This window comes from Asparagus officinalis, chromosome 5 (assembly GCF_001876935.1).
Source record: "Asparagus officinalis chromosome 5, Aspof.V1, whole genome shotgun sequence".
Lineage (NCBI taxonomy): Eukaryota > Viridiplantae > Streptophyta > Magnoliopsida > Asparagales > Asparagaceae > Asparagus > Asparagus officinalis.
The window spans coordinates 2,837,504-2,864,073 of NC_033798.1; the positions used below are offsets into that span (position 1 = coordinate 2,837,504).

Below are 26,570 nucleotides of genomic sequence, written 5' to 3' on the forward strand. Positions count from 1 at the left end.
GATCGGGCATCCAATCAATATCTCCTTGCATGGTACGCTGAGGACGAGACATGATTCGAAACCATTCATCTTTCAACTAGGCAAACCGCCATAAAATCAAACCAGGCTGTGATGATGAACCACAGTAACCGAACTGACCACGTCCGGGCTATTAGGCCGACTTCATGGGCCGCGACCAGATTGCATGCATAGGTAAAATAATCAAGGGATCTGACAGCAATTTTTCTTGGAGGGGCAAATGTAAAAATATTGAAGGTGCCAGTGACTAATTAGCATTTTCAATCTCCCATTAATTAACTTCTCGCATCAAACCACGCCCTAAAATGCGCCCAAGCAAAAGAAATCCCCTCGAAAAATACATCAACCAGAATCAAACACCGCGATGCGAAAGTCCATCACCGTTTTCTTCCTCCTAAAGAACTCAACCTCCAAGCCCGGTCTCCTTCCCTCGCTAAACCCTAACCTAGGGTTTACTAGCCCTCGCTATTTGACCTCAGCTTCCGCTTCGAAACCTAGATGGCTTTCTTCTTCTTCTTCATCTCCACCGGCCGCCGCCGTTCTCTCCGATCCGAGGACCTCCGATGGGATGACCGTTGATGCGATCGCGGCGAAAGGGTGGGCGATCCTCGAGGAGGGCGAAGGCGATTGGAAAAGCCACGCTGCTGCCGTCGCTCAGTCGATCCGGCTCATAAAGAAGCGCTTGCAGGTGAATTTTTATCCTAGATTTGCTGAATTTTTGGAAACTAGCTACCTAGCGCATGTTCAGTTTAATGTGATTAGAAAAATCCGGTTAGAATGAATTTTTCTTTTTAAAACTACAAAAGACATGGAACAGAGGCGTGGCTGACAATTTGGGGGCCCTGTTCTAAATTTCAATCGGGGCCTCTTAATCAATCTTCAGAAAAAATTAATAATTATTTTTATTCTTAGTACTAACCATGGAAAGAAATTTTTATATCTAGAATTAAAATAAACATTAAGACATGACAATAGTTCTATGCAAAAACATATTAAGTGCAAAATATTGATAGTAAAAAAAATGATTTAATTTGATAAAGGTTAATCATAATCAAATTCAATCGACCCGACATTGATTTAATTTTATAATACTAGGTTAAAAAAATGATTTAATACTACCCCATCAACTAAAAAGCTATTTAGCCAAAATGTTTAAGCATTTTCTGATAAAATTGAATTAACCACAAATAACAAGAGAACGAACTTACCACTAAAATCTGGAACAACATTAGTGGCAGCAAAAAATGCAAGAGAACTTACATATTTGCGGGGACTTATTTAAAAATATATCAGATTGTTGGAGACTTTATGATTTTTGGGGGCCAAAATAAGAAAAAACCCTAATTTTAGTCCTAGTCCCAGCATGATAGAGCAGCACTTTGATAATAGGACAAGGATTCCCAGCTGTACAGATTTAGGATGGATTCTTGAGACTTTCGAAAGAACATATCATAGTTGAGATAAAAAAAGTAATGGACTTGTTTAATACATATTTTATTTCAAAGTAACATGAACCTTACTTTGAAGCGACACGTTGTTGTTGAACTATCTTCAAAGTGTAATAGCACTGCTACAAATGAAAGTATCGTAATAAAAAAATTATTAATCAAATAACATATTAATATGACCATTTAAGTATTCACTCTCTTATTTCTAGGGGGTGGCATTACCCAATCAAATCTGTGGTCATAATAAGCCCTCATAAAAACTTCACCGACTCACTAATTCCTATTCCCAAAACCAAATTAATCCCATCAAAATTCCTCATTTTCTCACTCGCTATCTTCCTCATATAAAATCCAAACTTCTCCTCAAACACCAAATTAACCATGAAGACCCTGAGAACTCTAATAGCCAGTCTCCTCTGCTTCATAGCAGCCTCTCTCTCGAGCGCAGGCCGCGTCGGCGGCGGATCCCTCTACCTTCATAGCAGCCTCTCTCTCGAGCGCAGGCCGCGTCGGCGGCGGATCCCTCTACCTCCCCATCATCAACCTCGTCGTCGGCCTCGACCTCAAGACAGCCAGAACCTTCTCCGCGTTGTTCCTCATATGACGCAAGTTTACATTTTAACCCATGCATTTTTTGTGCGATTTGGGGGCCCCCCAAAGTCGGGGGCCCTGTTCTGCGGAGCCGGATGAACCGCCTCAGCGGCGCCACTGACATGGAAGTATAGTTTGAGCTAACTTCATTTCTGTACCCAAACATATCACAAAGCAGTGAACTGAGTTTTGAAAAGCTGTGGTCGAAGATTTACAAATTAAAGCTTGCAACTTTTTGACTTGAATAAACTTAGACGAAGAAAACTTCAAAGCCATGCAGGTCCTTTAATTTATAATTTCAGACGGATCAGGTGTTGAGTGTATCGATCATTTAGACGTCGAGATAATTTTGAACCAAACGACTATTTGGTGCCCTTTTTACATCTTTTCAATAAAGTTGGTGAGGTCAAAGGGCACAGTGTAATTTTTATGTCGTGATTTTGTTGTGTCGTGATTTTGTACCTCACGTTGTTATTATTTTCCACAGAATGCTATAATGCACGCTTTTAATAAACTATCACTCTGGAATTATTGTATGATCATATGTTCAATATTATTAGTTAAATAAATATCATTGGATTGTTATATTTTCAAGGCAATTTTTCTTCATGATGTTTGTTGCATTGTTCTCATTTATATGTATGGTTTCTATTTAGTCTAACTAAGTATCTGGCGCTGCAGTGGAAAAAGATGATTGGTAGGTTGGAGCAGTTGACAATGGTCGTAAACAAACCAGACCTTTGGGATGATCCTACCTTTGCTGGGAGCGTTAGTCGTGAGCATGGAGGGTTAATGAGTAAGATGAAAGAGGTAAACGGGTTTGAACAAGAACTTCTTGAGCACATTGATATGCTGAAGCTTGCGCGTGAAGAGAATGATGAAGAACTGGAATCGGTGCGCTCTTGTTTCTAGGCATGTATTTTCTTTGTTTAACTCTGATGTGCTTTTTAATTTGGGGGAGAAAATTAGATAAGCTGCTGGTTGCTGGTGCACTATTTCCATGCTGCTTTGGTTTGAGATATTGATATTATGTTATCTAAGCATTTAGTCAACAGTATGAATGTATGATTAAATGGAGTATTTATTGGTTACATATGCGATAAGTTTGGTGCGTTGATATTTTCAATCCATTCGGAAGGGATTATGAAGCAAATGCAGTTCTGGCACTTGGTGTATTGTTTTAGTTTTTTTTTCTAATAGATTAAGATGTACAGCGATCTATAAATTTTTTTTAATCGTTCCTTCATTACCATGATATAACTGTTCTTCAGTAATATGTTTGTCGTTCCTCCATTACTATAATTTAACTGTTCCTTAGCATTTGTAGTTTTTGCTAATAGCTTTCTGTTCTTCGGTTCTTCTGTAATATGTTTGGGTTCATTCTCTGGCCGTCATTCTGTAGAACCAAGAATCTCTATAATCTTAGTTTGCACTCTTTAAGCTTGTTGCTTGTGGATTTATCCACAAGTATGTCATTGAACATAAAAGGACTATGGCTATGTGGATGAATTTGGAAAATGCAATTGATTGTCTGTTCCTTTCGTCACCGAACTTTTGTCTAAATTTTATATTTCATGTTTATCATTATTTTTTAAAAGAAGATATAATAATGACCATCTCCTATCAATGTTGTTCGTGTTTACCAGGACTAATATCTCGTCTTGTACATGTCTCTCACCTCAACTCCTTCCTGACGAGCTTCTTTATTTATGATTTGTTTAGCATCCTAGTTCTTTTTAGATTTTAGTGTTATCATTGTCAGTTAGTCTTGACCGCTATAACATATTTTAAAATGTTAATATATGGTCATTTGAGATTTTTGAGGTTATTTTCTCCTGTATAATTTGCTTCCTACAATTTCAATACACTTAACATATGATCGCCATTTTGTTGTTTTCTTTTCACGTCCCACATCCATGCATTTGAAACTGACACTTGGCTGAAAACCCTAGTTAACCTATGTATGAAATACATTTCACATAAAAATAACTTAAATCGACTCGTTCACAACCTACCTGCATAAAAGACAACGTCGATATAAAGACTAAAGAATCAAGTCCTAGTTGGGCAAAAATATAACAGTACCTATGACATAGTAATAAGCCTTCTTTGGCAACACAACAATAATAATGAGCCTGTCTAGGGTGATAACAATAAGAAAAGGAAGAGTGCCTTTCAGGAAACAACAATAAAAATAGTAATAAGCCCCAGTTGGGACGATAACATTAGAAAATTAATAAGTCAAGTTGGGCAATAATAGAAGCAAAGTCAATATTGGCCCACATAGGTGAAAACAGAACTATCACACATGGATATGAATGAAATGTACATGAGTGAAAGACTAAAGAAGCAAACTAGCATGGAGATTATTGTTCTATGAGTTCAAGTCCAGGATGCAAGGATATGCACTAGAAATACATGAACATGTGACAGCAAAAAAGATCATAACATCTAAGTGAGCAAGTTAGCGAATGGACAACACATACAATATTTGAAATGTTGGTACTTGACAAATCACATATTGCATGATGAACCACCGTAGTGCTGAAACCGTACCTTGAGTTGCTCTTTTTAAAATCATATGTGGAAGCTAGTGTAGCAATGCTTCTAACTTCTGCTTTATATCTGTCTTGAGTTCCTTTTTGTTGATACCTCCAATTCTCCATAACCATAAGCAATTAGTTTGTCACGCTTGCTATTACTGAACCCATCAACAACTGGTTGACTACTCTCATATTTAGCATCTTCATTAGAGACCCTTTCCCCTTTTGGCTTCTTTCTAGAAGATCAGTGTTGAAAAATAGTCTTTTACCTTTGTCTATACCAAACTTGAGATTCTGCTTGATATCATCTAAAATGCACTTCAGAGGGCTTGCTGAAGCAATACATTAGCTCTTATGTCTTGTGGCTTGTTTTTTTGGTCTCTTTTGACATGACAATCATCATTGCCTTCTATATGTTCAATTAAAGCGAGTGGCTTTTGAACAAGTATTGTGAAAATATAAGTGATACTACCTGTTTCTTGTTAACTGTCTTAGCTCGTTGATGGAAATACCATTAGCCTTGGGGTTGAGTCCAAACTTTTGAACATCTGCTAAACTTGGGAATATAAACTGGACCTAACATTACGGTGGAGACTCTCTGGTTCTTGATACATTCGATTAAAGTTTTGGTTCCTTATTCTTGCATAAGTATAATGTACATGGATACGGGACACGATATGGCACAAACTCAGGAAAATATTTTTCCAAAAAGTAGGCCACAACACCATGCATCATGATATTTATAAAGAGAGTTTTTATGCATTCATACATACATATTCATCCAAAAGTCTAAACAATTATGTCTAATAATATAAAAAAATATAATGATTACAGATATGCTATTTTTTTGATCTATCATACAATTTTATGACTTTACCTACATATATGCTAATTCTTTATTAAATTCCTTGATCCTTTAATCCTGAAGGGAAGAACTTTTGATCTTGTAATTAAATTTGAACTTTCATATTTGAACATCAAACTAGGAATATATCTTCCACAATGCATCGTATATCTTGCTTCTTTTGTAAGAAAGATAGTGTTGTGACAACCCTTTTGCTGAAAGCAAAATATTTGTTGACTGTCCCTAGAGACCACCAAAGTGATCTCAAGTATATAGGTGCGATTTCCTATGTACTTTTGGAGTTGAACTACTATAAACTTCATTGACATCACTCTTCTTTTAATTGTGAAGTTGATTAATCTTTCTTTCCCCTCCTGAAGGAATCTATGAAAGCATTGCTTGAAATGAGAAGAAATGCAAAGGAAAAAGAACTTGAAGCATTGTTAGCAGGCGATAATGACTCCTGCTCTTGTTTTATTGAGGTTATTAGTCTCTTTCTCTCTTCCTAGACTCTTCAATTGTTTAGAATGATTACATAATTTACTTAAATTGTCCCAGATCTTTTACTTTTATGATGTATTTAATTCGCTCTTTTCCTTTCCAAGAAAAGTTGTATCCTTTTATTTTTGCTCTTGCTTGCTGAAAACTTTATAGTTACTACCTGTTCTTTTCTATATCAAATATATCATCTTGCCATTATTCAATCTTTTTCTGAACTGATTGCAAGTTCTGTCGGACCTGTTAAACACTTAAGCTCATAATATTTCATATGTTGGGAAAAAGCTAAATATGTTCTAGTTTTTTGAATAGCCTTAGGGGGGTTATTGGTTGGGATATTTTGGGGGATAATTGGATAATTTTGGGGATTCTATTTCATAGTGTTATTCATTGAGACAATGGAACAAGGATAATATCTTTTTGTGTTATTGATTTTTTGGAACACTAGTGAGACAATTACACCACTTGGGATAAAATTACCCCACTCATATACAAAATTTGTCCCAATAGTAAACATTTACCCCATCCTCCATATTGGAACAATGTTGTTCCACTTTGAAGGCAATTGGGATAATTTTAAAATATTTTTGTATTACTTAACTAATACATGCAATTATATTATAAATATATGACATGATATATAAAATATAACATATATTAATATTTTAATAACATAATTTAATAACATATATTAATAATATTATATAATAGTAATTATAGTATAACGTATTTATTATAATATTATATAATATTGTAATAACATATATTAATAATATTATATAATAACATATATTAATATTTTAATAACATATATTAATAGTATTATGTAATATATTATTATATAATATTAATTAGTAATTATAGTATAACGTATTTATTATATATATATATATTATTTTAATTTTAATATAATATTTTAAAAATATTACATTGAATAAAGTAAAATATTATAATATTTTATAAAGTACATTATATCCTATGATACTATATTATAATATATTAAATTAAATAATATATTATTAAAGTATTATATTATATATATTATTCATATATTATATCAATTATTATATAATGTAGCATACTAATATAATGTTAATTAGTAATTATTGTATAACATATTATATTTTTGTATAAATAAAATAATGTATTATATTAAATATTATATTATTAAAATATTATATTAAATATATTGATATTATATTATATTAATTATTATATATAGTATAGCATGCTAATATAATATAATATAATATAATATAATACAATATAATAATTAATAATAGTAATTTGTAAGTATAGTACAATATATTATATTTAAATATAAAGTAAAATAATATTTATATTATAATAATATACTAAATAATATACTAAACCAATTGGATAAGTTACTTTAGAAGTAATTAATAGATAAAATTATATTTTAATAAGGTGCCACATTATCAATTATCCCACATGAATTGTCAAATCAAAGGCTCAAATTATCCCATTATCCCACTTTATCCCACTTTACCCCACTCAAAATATCCCAAAGGGGAAATTTTCCCACTTGGCCCCAATTTGTCCCAACCAATAACCCCCCCTCAGTGCCAGTGACTGGACATGCTAATTACTCTTCACAATATGGACCATTTAGCTTGATACTTAATTACTTCCCGTTTAAAAAAGATTTTCGTAAGTGGTTCCAGCTATTTTCGACTAGACTTCATTATAACTATCATTATTAAACCTTAGCACATTACGATAAAGTTGATAGGGAGTATATTTATGCCATGTTTGGATTGAGGACTAGTTTTATTCCGGGATTGATTTAACTCCTTTTTTTTGGGGGTATAGTCTTGCGATTGATTTAACTCCTTATAGACTTGGGATACAATAATCCAACAAACTGTTGTGAAATAAATTTGTAATAATTTGTTTGGCTCAGTCTGGTATTCATGCCTTGCCTGCAATACCTATGTTATGTTTGGGAGTTTGTCACTAAAAGGTGATATAGGATTAGAATATAACAACAAATGTTCATAATGCCCTTTGCCTATAATCTAAATTTAATTAAATCTATAATTTATCTAAATCATAACAAAATTCTAATACTCAATTATTTCTTCTGCAATTTTGAGGAACCACATAGAATCCCTGAACATCTTTACACCTCTTGCCTCTGTTGACGCCACTAGTATGAAGAGCACTAAATGAGGCGAAGAACAACTTGGTGGTTGCTCAAGATTGTGCTATATAGGTGTAACAATCAAATTAGATGCATTTCCTATAACACCATGAGAAACACACATTCAAAAAAGCTTAGGTAGGTAATGTGTATTTCAAGAGATGCTTGTAAGCGAATGGTGTTCGGAATTTTTTTTCCTCTGGGATGGAACTGTGGTTCATTTTTTTTTCTTTTGGTAGATAACATCAAAAGAAGTGGATGAGGGAAATAATTAGAGAATGCAATAGTAGATAATGTTTAGGAAAGGTAAGGGGCAACAAGGTCTTTTTGTATCTAATACTAAATGGAAAATAATCCCGAAACTGTAATGACGCCCTCCGTCCCCCTTTGTTCTGAAATCTGTAGACTATTTTTTTAAAGGACTAAGTAGTCCCAGCTAGTCCATCCCCCCAACACCCCCACCCACCCAAAAAGAAAAAAACCCTAACACCCCACTGTTTTATTTTCAAGGATAGAGTGTTATTTCCTCAAGATAATACCCAATCCAAACATGGCCCTTAAAGTTGAAAAAGGTAACTATGAGAAGGACATGTTATAGAACATGAAGTGCCAAATTGGCACACAGATGGACCTATATCCAAATTTTCAAGTGCCAAATTGGCACACAGATGAACCTATATCCAAATTTTCTTAGATGAAGAGCTGGCCTATAAGATGTAAAAAGACTGGAAATCATATCATGTATTAGGCATAAGTTTCTGAGAAATCATTTTCTTATTTATCTAAAAGGAGTTCTAATACATCATTCTTTCGTACAAAATAAGTGTGCTTCTCCATCCTACTTTCATTCCCATCCCACACCTACCTTCTTTTTTCTTCTGAACAGTGTCGTACTTCCATCCCTCAATCTTTATTGTTAGCTAGGACAAATTTATTATGAAGTAACTGTCTTGACATGAACTACTCACTGCAACATTCGACACCTTCAGCTGTGAGCTTAGATCTTCTGTCTATTATTATTATATAATAACATTATACTTGTTTGTGTTAGATATTATTAGACTTTTAGGCTTTTAGCTAATTGGGTGTCTGGACACATGGGTTTACTATTCATGACCGCTTTACGATGACTCCTCTCTATTTAGGGATTAGGGTTTGTTGGAACGACTTTCGATGATATTTCTCTCAACTGTTTGAAGTTGAGAATTCCCATATACGAAGTATAAACAATAACAATCTGTATCATCAAGAATTGATACAGAAACATGTAGATAACATTCTGTTTTGCTCCATGAAAGTATCAAACAAGGATAGACAGGGGAGGTTGCTTTGATCATTTCATTGTGTCTTTTCCTTATGCACAAGTAAATTGACAAAGTGAAGTGATGAACTTTTTCCTGTCTGAATAGCAGCTTAGTGAATGAGTTCCTTTCAGCGGAATAATTGTACATTTCATTGTCTTTTCCTTATGCTCAAGCAAGTTGACAAAATGAAGTGATGAACTTTTTCCTATCTGAATAGTAGCTTAGTGATTCCTTTTAGTGGAATAATTGTACATTTCATGCCAAATACATCTAGGTGTGAATAGGGCTCTCAAATATGTCGTGAAACAGCCAATATACATGGAATTTACTTTTCAAGTGGCTGGAAGATTACACTTCTTTCTTTGGTGCAAATAATTTGTTGTAGTCAGTGGTGACTTGCCTATATGGCTTAATTTTGGGAACTTAGGAGTCCCTATCTCATTAATACTTCCACTCCATAAAAGTATATAATTAATTATGCTGATAATTATGCTAAATAATTCCTTTTTAAGGCTTGATCAATTTCATATCCCCATCTATCACCAAGTGGAAAAATATGACCTTAAAAAAGATGTAATATATCAAGTAGAAAGGTTCTATTATTCTTGTCTTCTAGCAATTCACAGTAAAGATTTTGATACCTGGGGTGATTAATATTGTGATTCAGGTTCAAGCGGGAGCCGGTGGAACAGAGAGCAATGATTGGGCTTCCATGGTTATGAACATGTACAAGATGTGGGCTCAGAACCATGGGTTTCAGGTCACTCTGGTGGATGAAATGCCTGGTGAGATAGCAGGAATCAAGGTTCACTTTCCTACTTTCATATGTTACTCATATAGGGGAATGTTTTTCAAATATTGGTAAAGTTTTAATTTAATTTAATTAAGAAATTGTTTATGATCTCTGGCTACTAATGAATAATAAACTTTGTTGCCACTGGAACTAGATATCTTTATGAAATATTCCCATCCTGAAGATCCTTGAATAAATTTTTATGAAGTGAAGACATGCTTGTTCTTGAAGTTTGTTCCACATGCATCAAACAGTCATCTGTGACTGTTTTATTTAATAGTATAAACACCATTTGTTGGAATGTTTTCCTACAGTGAAAACCCAGTGTATTCCAGTGATAAAGCCTCTTGCGGTGAAGCAAGAGGTCTGCAGATTACATTATGTTTAACAAAACAAAGGAACTTATATAGCTCAAGAGGAAAGTAGGCGAATCTGCAGTTTCTCAACTACCTTTATGTGCATTTCGATCTCCTTGTTACATCCACTAGAATCAAAAGATCAATTATCCTCATCCAATGTGGATAAAACTCTTGCTATTGCTTGAATGAGCATGAGAGAACCAATGGTTTAACACTTATCTCTGGAAATTTTTTGTTAATTCAGTTTTTAGATTTACACTCTTATATGTTGGTAATTGTGAAAGATGAAGATCGGCACAAAAGTCTGAACCTTTAAAAGGAAGCTGTTTAATTTGTCTATAATTTTTCACATGCTAGTGTAGATAGATTCTAAATGTAAACCTTGATTTTGTCCGATTTGTATTTGGATCATAATTCTAATAAATATTTTCTACTGTAGCCTTAATACCTGATTCAGCCCAAGAAAAGAACTCAAAAATGGGGTCTCACAATTAGCCTTGATAGAAACCTGAACTCTTGCAAACTCGATCAACTTGTAAAATGTCAGGATTTGGCAACAGTTACCTATTCTGGACAATGTTTCGAATGAGCAGAAGTAGGGGTGCAGAAACATATCAGTATCCGAGGAAATATCTATATTTGTATCATGCTTGAATATGGTTACTAAAATTATATTCTATAGCACATGGTTACGGATATGGACATGAAATGAAATATCCCGATTTGTATATGAAATATCCGAATATATGTTGGTCATTCAGTCACAATACCTTAGATTTAATGAATTAGAGGTTGATTTTGATGATCAAGAGATCTAATTGTAGCTTTTTAGATATAATGAAGAACATACTAATTAGCTCTCTTATATCATATAAACTATATTTTGATATTATTTGATTTTCTCATATATGTTTTATATCTTCATGTATATCTGCTTATATATGCTTGCATATCCGTATCTGTATCCGATTTTAGCGGATATGGATGTGAATTTTCCTTAGCGAGACATATCCGTATCCATATTTGTGATTGGTAAGCGGATAAGTATATAGTATCATATCTGAGCCATATCTGAGCCGTTTGTACCCTTAAGCAGGTCATAAAAACAGAGAGGTAAGTTCAATGAGATCTTTCCTATATCGTGCTAGCTCAATTTTGGATAATGTGTATTTTATTATTGATTTGAGAAGTTTTCTGTCAATTGAAGACAGGAAAGCAATCAGTTTGTCAGAATGTAGAGCATCATTACTTTTGATAAAGTTGATACACACAGCTCTTTTTGGATGGAATAACCTTTTTAAATTTATTGTTCTAATTACGGCAGAAGCATAGTTTGTATGTATGATAGCCAAGATATTCTCCACTTTACCAGTGCAACCTCACTGGTAGGCATAGCATATGCATGCATATGTATGTACATGCATATGTATGTAACTTAGAGGCCTCTGCAAGTGTATGGCTGATTTGATTTTAACTGACTGTGTTTTCAGCGTGCAACAATCAAAGTAGATGGTGAATATGCATATGGTTATGCCAAAGCAGAAGTTGGAGTGCATAGGTTGGTGAGAATATCTCCTTTCGATAGTGGAAAACGCCGGCACACTTCTTTTGCTGCTGTAGCAGTAATCCCGATCCTAGGGGATGTTTCTACTCATTTCCAGATAAAAGAGTCGGATCTTCGTATTGAGCGGTTTCGTTCTGGTGGGGCTGGCGGTCAGCATGCTAACACTACTGATAGTGCAGTGAGGATAGTACATATTCCAACTGGAATATCTGCTACATGTCAGAACGAAAGGTAAAAGATTACGTCTTTTATTATCTACTTTGGCCTCAGCATTCACTTCATTACTGATGTAGGCAACCTGATATTGCAAAGTTTTGGTCGACCTGTGAAATGTAAAATCATTGGTCAGGTTCATAAGGATATAACTAATTGAAGTTAGTCAAATTAAATAATTCAAGTTAGCACAGCATATAAGCTTTATTGAATAAAACGATGAACATTGATGGACATGATTTGTTTTAGGGGATTTTTTTAAAATAGCCCACTTTGCTAAATATTTAGCAAAATAGACCACTTTGCTAAATATTTAGCAAAATAGACCTAAAAGAGGTCGATTTTAAAAAACAAGGCTCAGAAAACATACGAGACTAGTAGTCCCGTATGTTTAGAGCCAACTTAATCAGCGCTTAGTGGACTCAGAAAACATACGGGGCTACTAGTCCCGTATATTTTCTGAGATCATTACCAAAACGTATGGGACTAGTAGTCCCGTACATGTTGCAGAGACATATTCGCATGTGCTCAGCAAATCCATGGGACTAGTCGTCCCGTGGATTTGCTGGGCAGAGCCAAAACATGCACATGCCTCATTTATTCATATACAACCAAAATTTTCACCAAAAATATGTCATTCACATTGTATACTTTGATAAAAGTTATAAAATTACAACATCACAACACAAATGTCAAAAATACACAACATTACCATACAAATCCTACGTAATCAACAACATCACAACACAAATCCGACGATATACACATCACATCCAAAAGCCGACGAAATACACATTACATCCAAAATCCGACAAAAATACACATCACAAATCCATACGATAATATATATCAGTCTAAGCTAAACAAATGCAAATGTATCAAGTCTACCCATACGATAATATTTAGTTTAAGCTAAACAAATCAAATGTCAATAAATCCATACGACAATATATATCTTAGTGGAAAAACTAACAAATAAAAAATCCACCCCTCCCTCGTTGTCTCTCTCCACACTCGTTGAGATCGCCGGCGTCCTCCTTCGACTTGAGCTTGTATATGCTCGCTCTCCGGTTGTGTGTTGGGCTGTGACGGACCAGCTTTATCGTCGTGCGTGTAACGTCTACCACGTCTATGTCGGCGTGCATATAGAGTATCTTCAAGATCCACATGCTCACGACCTTTATGCCGATTCTCATGAGTTTGTTGAAAAGCTCTACGAACTCTCGCCACTATCTGATGCAATATCGATACGTGTACTGAATCTTCTGTGGCGGTAGCTATGCCTTCATTTGCAATCCCTTCGACTTCGTCCATAACATCTATCTACAATTACATAAAAATATTGATATAAGAAACCAAAAGCTAACAAGAGGTTGAACATTCTATTATAATTTTCACAATTTACTTACCCATCATCTCTCATCTATCCCTCTTGGTACATATCAGGATTGTTGGGAACGAATCTCGATTTTGTCGACTGGAGGTGCAGTTTGAGTGATTATCCAACGTCTGGTAATCTCCCAATACCATTTAATGTAATCAACTTCCTCCATCGGAGGATAAAGCTGATCGACAATAAGTTGATGTCGATTATTCCACCTAGCGATGTATGATTGATGCGTGCGCCGCTAGTCAATTTGATGTCCACCATTAGACGCCTTTCTCTCTATTTGTTTGACAAATTGTGGAGCGTGTTGCGCGAATCCAAACTGTCTAAACACGCAATTGGGTACGTGCATCTCCACAATCTCGAAACAAATGAGAGGAACTCTGGCCCTCCATATGCCGTGTCCCTCCATACAAATCAGCGGTAGATGAGGTAGGTGAGGGGTGTATGGCTGCCACTCGAACTGCAAAATAATCCATATATAAACAACTCTTTGAAATATATCAATAGCTTTAAACGCCTTCAATTCAAGTTTGATACCTGAAAATTTTTTATCCGGTCGAGCTCCCCTCTGTAAAAATCTAGTTGCCTAGTCGGGGTCTCATCATAGGCTTTTGTGACATTCCATCTGCAAGATAGGTTTTTGTTCAAAATGTTAAATTTAAAATTAATAAAAACGAGATTCAATTTGACGATTTTTACCTGCAGCCAAGTGGAATATGTCCATCTAACTCTCGGATCTCGCATAATCGTGGTTTCAAAACCAACCTCTCCCATGCCCAAACTTGTAGCAATGTTAAACAGCCCTTGAGCTCTTTATTTTGCATTAAAGCAACATTTGACATTTCTTGATATAAGTATGTTAAAACAACACTATCCCAGGATAATGTCCCGCACACGTCAAAGTCTTCTAGAAGTGGTAACCACCTAGCGCGAGTTCAAATGCGTTAGTCATATTTGCTAAAAATAGTGAGCAAAAATCAGAAGTGGTAACCACCTAGCGCGAGTTCAAATGCGTTAGTCATATTTGCTAAAAATAGTGAGCAAAAATCAATACTTGAATTCACCTAGCGCGAGTTCAAATGCGTTAGTCATATTTGCTAAAAATAGTGAGCAAAAATCAATACTTGAATTAGCATAAAAATCACATTCAAATGCATTATAACAATTTATGAAGTGTACTTACCTCAAATGGACTTTATGTTTACTTGAATTTAGAAAAAGAAGCGTCCCGACCACGTGCAAAATATTTGGTCTGACATGCTGTTGGATCATCACTTTAGGTGCATGGGTTTGCAACTCTCCTTTAACCACTTCAATCTAATATACCTTCCAGGCAAGGACTCTGGAGATATTCCTAACAAATTATTACATGTGTCCCTCCAAACATGCCTATCAGTCCCCGTGACACAAGTGCTATCAATGCGGAGACCTAGGATCACTGCTACATCTTGGAGAGTAATAGTTGCTTCGCCGACACGTAGATGGAAAGTGTTAGTCTCCGACCTCTATCTATCCATCAACGCGTTAAGCAGTGCCCAATCGAGCTTCATCTATTTTAATTTTGAGCAAGTGAGAAAACCAGCTTGGGATACTAGGGCAATGATGCAAGGATCATCAAGTGGCCAGCGCGTATGTCCAAGGCTATAATCAATCATAACCAGCTATTGTCCTCTTTGCACATTAATGAAAACAAATATTATAATATAAGAATGAATAAGTAATATGTGACTGTAAATAGGTCATCATTACCGATGTAAACGATATGCTCTCTGAACGATGGCGTGACTGATCATAGAGGACTTCATCAGTAACCGGCCCTGGAAGCATCATGTATATACCTGCACATATAACGATAACTTATTAGTTTCTGCCAAATCAATAACATATAGATAATGTATCTACTTGCTAAATCAATAACATATAACGATAACCTATTAATAGAAAATATTTACTTACCAATTAATTGCTATCTACTTGCTCTTGATGGACAACGAGACCTATTATGACCTAATTGATTACATTGTCCACAACGGATTTGTGATGCTACTCTTTCACGATCTTGATCCATAGTACCTCTAATGCGTACGGATTTTGGTCGTCCCGCTTGTCTTTTGTATTGAGCACGCCATTAAAACTTTCGGAGCAATTAGTTGTCATCATACAATATCACACTCCATCTTTACATAATGCCCATTGATCTTTGTATTGCGGCTTCAAGATTTGTTCAATCCAATCGTGGGCTTCAAGTGATAGGGATTTAAGTTTCTCCCTACAATGCTCATATACCAGTGAGTCAGTTGCACAACCGGCTTGTCACAATAGATTTTGTAAATTGACCTCTCCATGTTTTTTTTAAATTAGCTCTTATATGCCGCAATCAATATTGGTGATGATGTGGTGCACTCCACCCCTCGTGCAAGACTCGTGGAATTCCCTTCATTCGGTCAGAAATAAAAGTAATAACTCTTGGACTTTGAACAGTCAGAATGTATCTGTAAATACATTGAAAAAATCACTTCCAACTCGATGTATCCTCCACATCCACAACTGCAAAAGCTATAGAAAATAGCCCACCGTTTGCATCTACACCGATCGCAACCAAGAGCACTCCTTTGTACTTGCCATATAAATGTGTACCATCGATACTCAAGAGCGGACGACAAAAAGAGAACCCTCTGATAGCGAGCCCAAATGCCCAAAATACCTGGATGAACCTCTCATATTCCGACGCGACCTCCTTAGACACCATCTCATATTCGGTATCCGGATTTTTTCTCTTAATTGCTGCAAGATAATGCGGAAGTAATTGGTAAGATTCCTCTCAATCTTCAAAGATTTTAGTTAACGTCTTCCTCCGTGCATCATATGCTTTGTATTTGGATATTGTTATTCTTTTCATATCATATACCCTTGTAATTATCTGTCCTGGAATAAGATCAAGTTCCTGTCTAACTTCGGGCATAATTAGCTTCATGATATAAGAGGAAGTCAAAGTCTTATGATCATAATTTGCAGTCGGATTGTAACATGTATGAAGTCCGCAATAACTAGAGATCATAAATTGGCTATTAGATTTTTTCCTAACAACTGCATTAAGCTTCCATGAACACTTTGAGTTTTTATCATCTGCAGCACTTGTATTCTCTCCTTGACCTTTCTCATTAAAGTAACACTTTACATGATAGCTAGTTGTGTTGCTTTTCACCGTCTTAAATTTGACCTGGTTTTTGATTGCCCATTCACGTATAGCGAAAATTAATGTTTTCTTATTCTCGAAAAGTTCTTTTTTTAAAGTCATCGGGTCGATCAAATTTAGGACCAGACTCAACGGACTCAGCTTGTGAGGCATTTATCCACTCATCATTTTAAAACTTTTCTGGCAACGGCTCTTCAGACTCTACATAGTCATTATTTACGTAATATTCATCCATCCAACGTACGTCATCATTGGCCTCTCCAATTGCACACTGCATACTATCAAGATGTTCCTCCTCTTCAGCATCTACATCCTCATCCTCATCCTCTTCTATTATAGAACCAACCGGTAAATCAACTGAAACATGACCTGACGAGTTGTGGAACACGTCATTTGACATTGCACCCTAGTCATTTTTTAAGCGCAAGGCACTTTGAGATAACGAGATTTGATTTTCAAGCATGCGGGAGAACTCTCCGCGAGCATATAAAACTTCAGCAACCCCAGACATTGGAATATTTTCAATGAACAACTCGATTGAGATTTGTTTCTTCGCAAGTTGTATCATGTCATTCAATTCTTCATCATTGGTGATCTCTACAGTAATTATTCTTTGATCATTTATTGGACAATTACAGAAGACCTTAATGGCATTTTCGACGAGATTAATTCCAGTAACTCTGTATATTTGCGCCATCATTCTATCAAAATTATAATTTCTAGACAACATGAACATTTTCCTAGAGCCTTTGTCGTATATAGGCATATTATTCATTCTAACACTCAGTTTTCCATTGAATAAGCAAATAATCAGTATTCCATTCGCCATTTTAACTGAAGAATTAAAATTTATCATATAAAAAATAGATTTTTTCCATACATTTAATCATAATTACATAATTCTTCTAGATATACAATATTAACTAAACAATATAGAGAAATTTATGAAAAATATAAAATTTATACCTTGATGAAATTTCGGATCTCGTCGACCTCGGAGAGAATAGACGGCGTCGGCTTCAGATTTGAGGGAGAAAGATGTGAGTTAGGTTTGAAAGAGAGATCGAGATTGTTAGGTCGGGTTTGGGATAGGATAGAGGTTGGGTTTGGGACGTTGATCGGCTTGGGAGAGAGTGAGATAAGGTTTGGGAGAGGGAGATTAAGAGAAAGAGCTCGAGAAAGAGAGGGGGAGATCGGGAGAGAGAGGGAGATCACGAGAGAAAGAGAGGGAAGCGGTTGTGCCCTAATTTGGGGCACAACTGGGGCTTATGTAGTCCGCGATTCTACGGGGCTACTAGTCCTGTAGAAATTGGGGAGCCCATTTATTTAGACAACAAAGCCACAGGACTACTAGTCCCGTGGATTTGTTGGGCACAGACGAATATGTCTTTGCGAAATGTACGGGACTACTAATTCCGTACGTTTTGGTAATGAACTCAGAAAATATACGGGACTATTAGTCCCGTATATTTTTTGAGTCCACTAAGCGCTGATTAAGTTGGTTCTAAACATACGTGACTACTAGTCCCGTATGTTTTCTAAGCCTTGTTTTTCAAAATCGACTTTTTTTTACCTATTGACCAAAAAGAGATTATTTTGCTAAATATTTAGCAAAGTGATCTATTTTGCTAAATATTTAGCAAAAGTGGGCTATTTTAAAAACTTCCCCTTTGTTTTACCTTTTCCCTCTCTTCCTTTTAGATAAAGGAGTCTTGTCAGACATTGTAAAAGAAGTGCGAAAGCGTAAAAATGGCACACATAGGGATCATTGGTCTAAGAAGCCCCTGTGGCATGAACCCTTCACTACATAGTCCCGTAGGGATCATTGGTCTAAGAAGCCCCTGTGGCATGAACCCTTGACTTTCCAGTGAAGTGGTTTTCCATTTACACTGCTGCAACTATTATGTAAGTTTATTATAAATCAAATATAACAAGGTCTTGGATGTTGTTTAGATCTAGATACTAGTTTTTCATTGAAAATAAAGTCCTATAATCCCATTAATGTCACCGACTTTGTTACATGATTCTGATGACGGACAAATTTTCAAAACCAACCACTTTCACTATTTATTTTCAAAAAACGAACGCTTTTGTACTTATTTTTAAAAACCGACCTGGTTTTAGCCCTGGAGCTGAAACCAGGTCGGTTTTTAAAAATTTTTATCCGAAACTTCACGGGAGTTAAACTCACGTGAAGTTTAGTAGATTTTAAAACTTCATGGGAGTTCAACTCCCGTGAAGTTTAATTTCTTAAAAAACTAACGCTTTTGTACTTATTTTCAAAAACCGACCTGGTTTCAGCCCTGGAGCTGAAACCAGGTTGGTTTTTAAAAATTTTTATCCGAAACTTCACGGGAGTTGAACTCCCGTGAAGTTTAGCAGATTTTAAAACTTCACGGGAGTTGAACTCCCGTGAAGTTTAATTTCTTAAAAAACTTCACGGGAGTTGAACTTCCGTGAAGTTTTAGAAGTGCTGATAAATTGCATGGCCTGTTCACACTATGCCAGCACTCGACTAACCTCAGCTACTAAAAAAGGAAAAAAGAATGAGTAATGACATCTGATGGATGGAGAAAGAACGATGACTTGCGAAGTTTTAAAACTTCTTCCTGCAAAAGACAATCATTTCACTTCCAAAACTTCTTCCTGCATATGATCAGTCTTTGTTTGTTTCCCTCTTTAATGCAATCCAAACTCAAAATCAAAGACACAACCTTTAACCTAGCCCCCACCAACTTTAGTTCTTCATTCGACACAATAGAAATGATGATGTTGACGAGGTTGGGGACGAGGTCGGTGGAGGGGAGGGGGATCATGGTGGCAGGGCACGTGATGTTCCCGGAGTCGAGCTAGCGCTGGATCGACCGGTGATTGTAGGTAACACTGGTGTAGAGGATGACGGGGGAGCGCATGACCTCGAGGGAGATTGGGTAGCGGAAGGAGGGGGTCTTGATTTCAAGGCGGAGCTGCTGAGCTGCTTCTCCCCATTTATCTTTTTTTTTCGAGGTGGTTTTTGGTGATTTTGATCGGTTTCTCCCAATTTATATTTAGGGGATCGCGGAGTTTTTACACTGTAACAAACTTCACGGGAGTTCAGCTCCCGTGAAGTTTGTTCAACCCATAAAACTTCACGGGAGTTCAACTCTCGTGAAGTTTAGCAAAATTTTAAGTAACCGCTAAAACTCAACTCCCGTGAAGTTTTATTGATTAAACAAATTTCACGGGAGTTGAACTCCCGTGAAGTTTCGGAAAAATATTTTCAGAAACCGACCTGGTTTCAGCGCTGAGGCTGAAACCAGGTTGGTTTTTGAAAATAAGTGTGAAATAGGTCGTTTTTTAAAAATAGAAGTCCAAACAAGACTGTTTTGAAAATCTGTCCTTCTGATGACCCTCTCCTACTTCTATGTTGGAGAACTATCGGTTGTGATACTAATTTTTGGCAGACAATCGGCTTTGATACAAATTGTTGACAGAACAATCAAGATGGGGAAGCTACCTTGGATCTACCCAACTAGATCTCCTTTCTGAGACGATCAATCACCTCGGCAATAGGGGAACACAAAGGAGCAATTCTTGAACAATAGAGAAAACACGTCAATATACTGTAGAAAAGTACAGATGCAAAACTAGATGCCAAGACATGATTTACGTGGTTCGACATTCGCCAACATCTATAGGGAGAGATTTTAGTCTTCTTTATTCTAGTCGTTATACATGACTTTTCTTAGGTTCTTCAAGGAACCCACAAGAAATCCTCTCAATCTCACCAAAGATCCTCACATAACTTAAATTTCTCTCCTTCGTTTCTTCTCTATGTCTCTGTGGCTTATATACAAACCCTAGGCCTGGAAGACCTGAATTTATAGGGTTAAGCCTGAGCACAATGCCAAACAGGACTTCTAACCCTAACATTATTTCAAAAACACAAACCAGTTTTGAAATGGTCCAGAGCAGACTGACTGATCGGTCTATTGACAAAGAGACCTGCTTGATCCAATCGACCGGTCTACTACCCATCTCGTATTGTTTCCTGGTTTGTTCTGCTTCTGATTCGTCCGAGCTGAAATACAAGCTAAATCTGAACTTAGTAGCCCCTCTTTATCTTCGAGTCTTTTCATAGCTAACAATCCTGCAACATTGTCTTTCTACTCTTATCTATTTGATGCAAATTCCTTTTTGGCATGGATAACCTTATACTTTAACTATTGGTCCTGTCTTCCAAATTGTTTGCTCACTTTTTCTTTTTTCCCCCCGTTGTTTCTTCATTTTCTTATTCTTTCTTCTCTTATTAACTCTGCAAATTTTCAAATCTAATTGTTCACAATAAACAAGAACAAAGTTGTTTTGGAGCATCATCCTTCACCCACCTTAACTATTTTATTGCCATTTATTTTGCTATAACTTACGATTTTTGTCCTTTTTTCCCGTTTTCAACCTAATGAAAATTAAGTATAGGTACTTGAAAATTCGCGATTTCATCGCTATAACCTACAAAAAATTTTCCCCATATTTTGTTCGTTTTGGCATAATGATACAGTGATACTTAAGTATGAGTACTTCAAAATTCACGATTTCGTGAGCTATAACCGAAAAAGTATGAGTACTTCAAAATTTTGATGGAAATTAAATATGCATACGTCAAAATTTCGCGGATTTCATCGGCTATAACCCATGTTTTTTATTAATTTTCATTTTTTTGACTCAATGTAAATTTATGATGCATACTTCAAAATTCGCGACTCGAGTGAGATATAAAACATGTTTTTTGTCCAATTTCGCTTGTTTCAACGCAATGGTAATTAAAATTGCGCACTTTAAAATTTGCGATTTTTATGAGCAACAACCCACAATTTATGTCAATTTTCTGTTCGTTCTAACTAAATGACAATTAAGTATATGTATTTCAAAACCAAAGTTTTAATATATTTTCGTTCATTTCGATCCAATAGCAATTAAGTCTAGGCAATAATCCATGCACTTTGTCCATTTTAGTTCATTTTGACCCAATGACTATTAAGTTTACATACTTCAAATTTCGCAATTTTTATGGGCATTAACCATAGTTTTTGTCAAATTTCACTCACTTTTACTCTGTGACAATTAAGTACACATTTTTAAATTGCAATTTGTTTTGTCCGTTTTTGTTCAGTTTGACCTAATGGCAATTAAATATGGGCACTTCATGTGCTTTAACCGAAGATTTGTATTCATTTTGGTTCCTTTCCATCCGATAGTAGTTAAGTATGCGTATTTCAAACTTCGTGATCTCATTGACTTTAACTACATTATTTATTTATTTTTGTTCATTTTGACCGAATGACAATTATGTATGTGTACCTTAGAATTCACGATTTTTATGGGCAATATAGAAGTCATGAATTTTTTTTCATTTTCTTTTATTTCAATCCAGTGACAATGAAGTTTGGGTACTTCAAAACACGTGATTTTCATGTTATCGAACCCATAATTTTTGTTTATTTTTCGTTACTTCCAATCCAATGGCAATTAAGTACGCATACTTCAAAATTCGCTATTTCACAGGCTATAATCTACATTTTTTGTTCATTTTAGTTTGTTTCAATGCAATGGAAATTAAGTACGCCTACCGATTCATATGTTAATCCACGATTTTTGTCCATTTCCGTTCGTTTCAACTTAATAAAAGTTAAGTATGAGTATCTCAAAATTCACAGTTATCATGGGCTAATCCATGATTTTTCCATTTTCGTTTATTTTGACCAATTGGAAATTAAGTATGGGTATTGAAAATTTATGGTTTCATGGGTTCTAATCCATAACTTTGTCCATTTTTGTTCGTTTTGACTTAATGACAATTAATTACGCTTATTTCAAATTTTGTGATTTCATAAGATATAGTTGACAATTTTTGGTTATTTTCATTCCTTCTGTTGCAATGATGCAATGACAGCTGAGGACGCGTACTTCAAATTTCATGATTTTATGAGTTGTAACACTTTTTGTTCGCTTCAAACCTATAGTAATAAAATACGCATTCTTCAAAAAGTCGTAATTTTCATGGGCTATAATGTGTTCTTTTTGTTCATTTTCGTGCTAATATAAACTAAATATGTGTACTTCAATAATACAGATTTTAGTAGGCTATTACTGAACTTTTTGGTCGATTTTTTTCAGTTTCTAATGAGTTTCAGATTTTAATTGGCTATTATTGACCCTTTTTTGTTCGTGTCGAACCTATGACAATTAAGTTTTCATATCTCAAAATTTGGGATTTTCAGGGAAATAACCTAATTTTTTTGTCCATTTTTGTTCATTTCAACTCAAAGAAAATTAAATTTCTAAACTTCAAAATTGGCGATTTTCAAGAGCAATAGCCTTGGTTATGATTTTCTTTGATTTTGATTCTTATGATAATTAATTACACGTATATCAAAATCATGATTTTTGTCAATTTTCATTCATTTCGATTCCATAACAATTATGCCTGCGTACATTAAAGTTCGTGATTTTATGGGTTCTAATCCATCATATTTGTTCATTTTGACCCAATGACGATTAAGCATACATTCTACAAAATTCATGATTGTCATGAGCTATACACAATTTTGTTCATTTTCGTTCTTTTCGACCCAATGGAAATTAAGTATTGATATTTCATAATTCGTGATTTTTCATGGGTTATAACCCACAATTTTTGTTCATTTTCATTTGTTTTGACCCAATAACAATTAAGTATGCTTACCCAGTGGAAATTAAGTATCGATATTTCATAATTCGTGATTTTCATGAGTTCTAACCCACGATTTTTTGTTCATTTTCATTTGTTATGACTCAATAAGAACTAAGTATGCTTACCTCAAATTTCATGTATTTTCATGAGCTATAACTCATGATTTTCTACCATTTTTTTTCTTCGACCCTATGAAATTTAAGTATGGGTATTTTATAAGTCACAAGTTTCACGGGCTCTAACCCATGATTTTGTCAATGTTCATTGCTTTTGATTAAATGGTAATTAAGTATGCATACTTCGAAATTCTCAATTTTTGTTCGTATCAACCATGGTTTGTGTCCATTTTCATTCTTTTTTACCACTTGACAACTAAGTATGCAAATCTCAAAATTTGTGATTTCATATTTGTTCACTATTTCCTTTTTCCAGTCATTTCTTCTCTAACTCCATAGTTTTGATGTGATTTTTTAAGTCTAATTGCTATGATAAGTAAGAACAAAAGTCTTTGGAGTATCATCCTTCACACTTTTAACTATTTCATTGCTAATGCATCTAGTCTTCTTACTTTCTGATTAGTTAGGTTGTTTCCAATTATTCGGTGTTGGAGCATTGAAATGATGGATAATTTATATTTAAAACAAGAAAACCACAATATTTTGGTCTATATACCTAACCGACCCATTCTTTGTTGACTCTGAACAGATGCTTGTATCCCTATAACCTGAGCTAACATTAAAATATTATCTCACTATGTCATGAAAATTCAAATAAAGTTTTAAGTTGGTGAAATATGCAGATCTCAGCATCAAAATAAAGCCTCAGCGATGGCAGTGCTGCAGTCTCGGTTAGATCAGCTTGAAATGACACGCCAAGCCCAGATGAATGCAGAGCATACTCAATCACTCACTGAGATCAGTTGGGGCAATCAGATTCGGACTTACGTCCTCCATGTAAACTTTCCTATTCCCTTCCCATTTTTTGGATAATGTCTTAGCGTTAATTCTGCAGAGACCCCCTGTAATTTCTTCGTTTGAACTACCTCTGTAGTTTTGTTGTTGTGGATAAACCACTTGGGTTACATTTTTTAACTACTTTACACTCAGTTTAAAAAAATTTCACCAAGGCTAATAGAGGCGAAAATTTTTTAACCCAGGGTGAGTACAGGGATAGTAAGGGCAAAACAGTGATAGTGCGGGGGTTCTATATGCAATTAATTCATAATGCTACTTACAAGGAAGATTCTAATGTGCTTCTCTCTGCAGCCATATCGCATGGTCAAAGATCTACGAACGAACTACGAAGTTTCAGACCCTGATTCTGTTCTTGAAGGAGACCTTGATGGCTTTATTCTCAACTTTTTATCTGCTTCATTGGACAAAGATGATGAGAAGCCGTGAATCGATCTGGAGAGTGGTGTTGACTGTTGTCAGTAAAAGATTTTGTAGCGCAGGAATAATCACAATAGCGGCTGTTAGTGTTTTTATTATGCATATATGATATATGTCATAATTTATTCCTGAATACTCATATTTCAGCTTTTCACTTGCTGAAGATGGTCTTTTTATAGGAATTCGATGAAAAAAGAACGTGATGTTGGATTACGAGGTCGTTATGTAAGGGAAAATGTTGTATTCATTTGTTTAATTTCTCGGTAAGAACGGTGTGGGACACGTTTTTTGTTCTTGTACCCTGCAAACTTTTACTTTCTCGATGAACGGTGAAAGCTTTTTTTGGCTTTGTCAAATCTGAAACCACAAGAAATCAGGGGAAAGTGAGGTGAGAATTCTGGGCTTTTGGATTTCAGATTTGTGGTGTTTTGTGGGAAATCTGTGTTGTGCAAATGAGCAAGAGGGTTGATTCCTGACCTATAGCCGTTTAGTTCTTTTGTTGTCCGTAGATTCCCCATTTTTTTACTTTTGACTCTTTAACTCTCAAGAGAAAGACAAAATTGTTTTGACAAATAAGCCTCCTAAGGGCAAAAGAATTAAAAAAAAATCACTCAGGGGGTTTATCTTTTCGTCTGGAAGGTGAAAGAGTAAAAAAATCTTCATTCAACCATCTGTGACAATAAAGCTGGAGAGTAGTAAGTACAAAACAGAGAGACTAAAGGGGCCAATCTACAACAATAAAACTAGAAGGGTAACACGAAATAGCAATATACTATAGGGGTCTATTCGCAATTAATCCTATTTAATATGATATTATTGTAGGTTTAATATGAAAAAGCGATACTATAGGGGGACCTGTCTTGATATTTTGCTCATTTTGACCCAATGAAAATTAAGTACGCATGGCAAAATTCTCTATTTTTATAGGATAATCTGCGATTTTTGTTCCTTTTGATCCAATTATAAAGTAAAGTATATGTATTTCAAAATTCAGAAATTAATGATTCATAGGCTATATCCCACATTTTTTTCATTAATTTTAGTTCGTTTTGATGCATTGGAAACAAGTATACACTGTTGAAAATTTGCAATTTTAAAAGCTCTATATAACCCACGATTTTATTAGCTATAAGCCTATAACCCATGATTTTTTCGTATTTACTTGTTTCAAGCAGCAATGAAATATGTATAATTCAAAATTTACAATTTTCATATAGGATATAATCCATTATTTTTGCTCATTTTGGTTCTTTTCATCTTAGTGGAAATTAAATATGCGTACTTCAAAGTTGTGATTTTCATGGGATACTCATCAGTTTTATCCATGTCCTTTCCTTTAAATCAGATGGCAATTAAGTGCGCTTATTTTAAAATTTGCGATTCATGGGCTATAACCCATGTTTTTTTGTTTATTTTAGTTCATTCTGACCCATTGAAAATAAGTATGCAAACTTTAAAATTTGCTATTTCATGAGTTATAACCTATGATTTTTATCTCTCTCGTTCATCTCGACTCAATGGCAATTAAATAAGCGTATAACAATC

At 35.1% G+C, this 26,570-nt stretch overlaps 1 protein-coding gene across 1 annotated transcript; it reads left to right on the forward strand.

The window, feature by feature from the left end:
* Nucleotides 333-25,322, forward strand: LOC109843255 (peptide chain release factor PrfB2, chloroplastic). Its single transcript, XM_020412183.1, has 7 exons — nt 333-706; nt 2,739-2,951; nt 5,825-5,926; nt 10,078-10,215; nt 12,053-12,357; nt 24,434-24,587; nt 24,900-25,322. Exons 1-7 carry the CDS (start codon nt 383-385, stop codon nt 25,032-25,034), a joined length of 1,371 nt encoding a protein of 456 aa, XP_020267772.1. The 5' UTR covers nt 333-382; the 3' UTR covers nt 25,035-25,322.

Excerpts from the sequence above, each read along its gene's own strand:
- LOC109843255 (XM_020412183.1), top strand. The coding sequence starts at position 383 with ATGCGAAAGTCCATCACCGTTTTCTTCCTCCTAAAGAACTCAACCTCC. Across the intron at positions 10,216-12,052 it reads GTGAGATAGCAGGAATCAAG|CGTGCAACAATCAAAGTAGA; the intron begins GTTCACTTTCCT and ends CTGTGTTTTCAG. Across the intron at positions 24,588-24,899 it reads TTCGGACTTACGTCCTCCAT|CCATATCGCATGGTCAAAGA; the intron begins GTAAACTTTCCT and ends TTCTCTCTGCAG.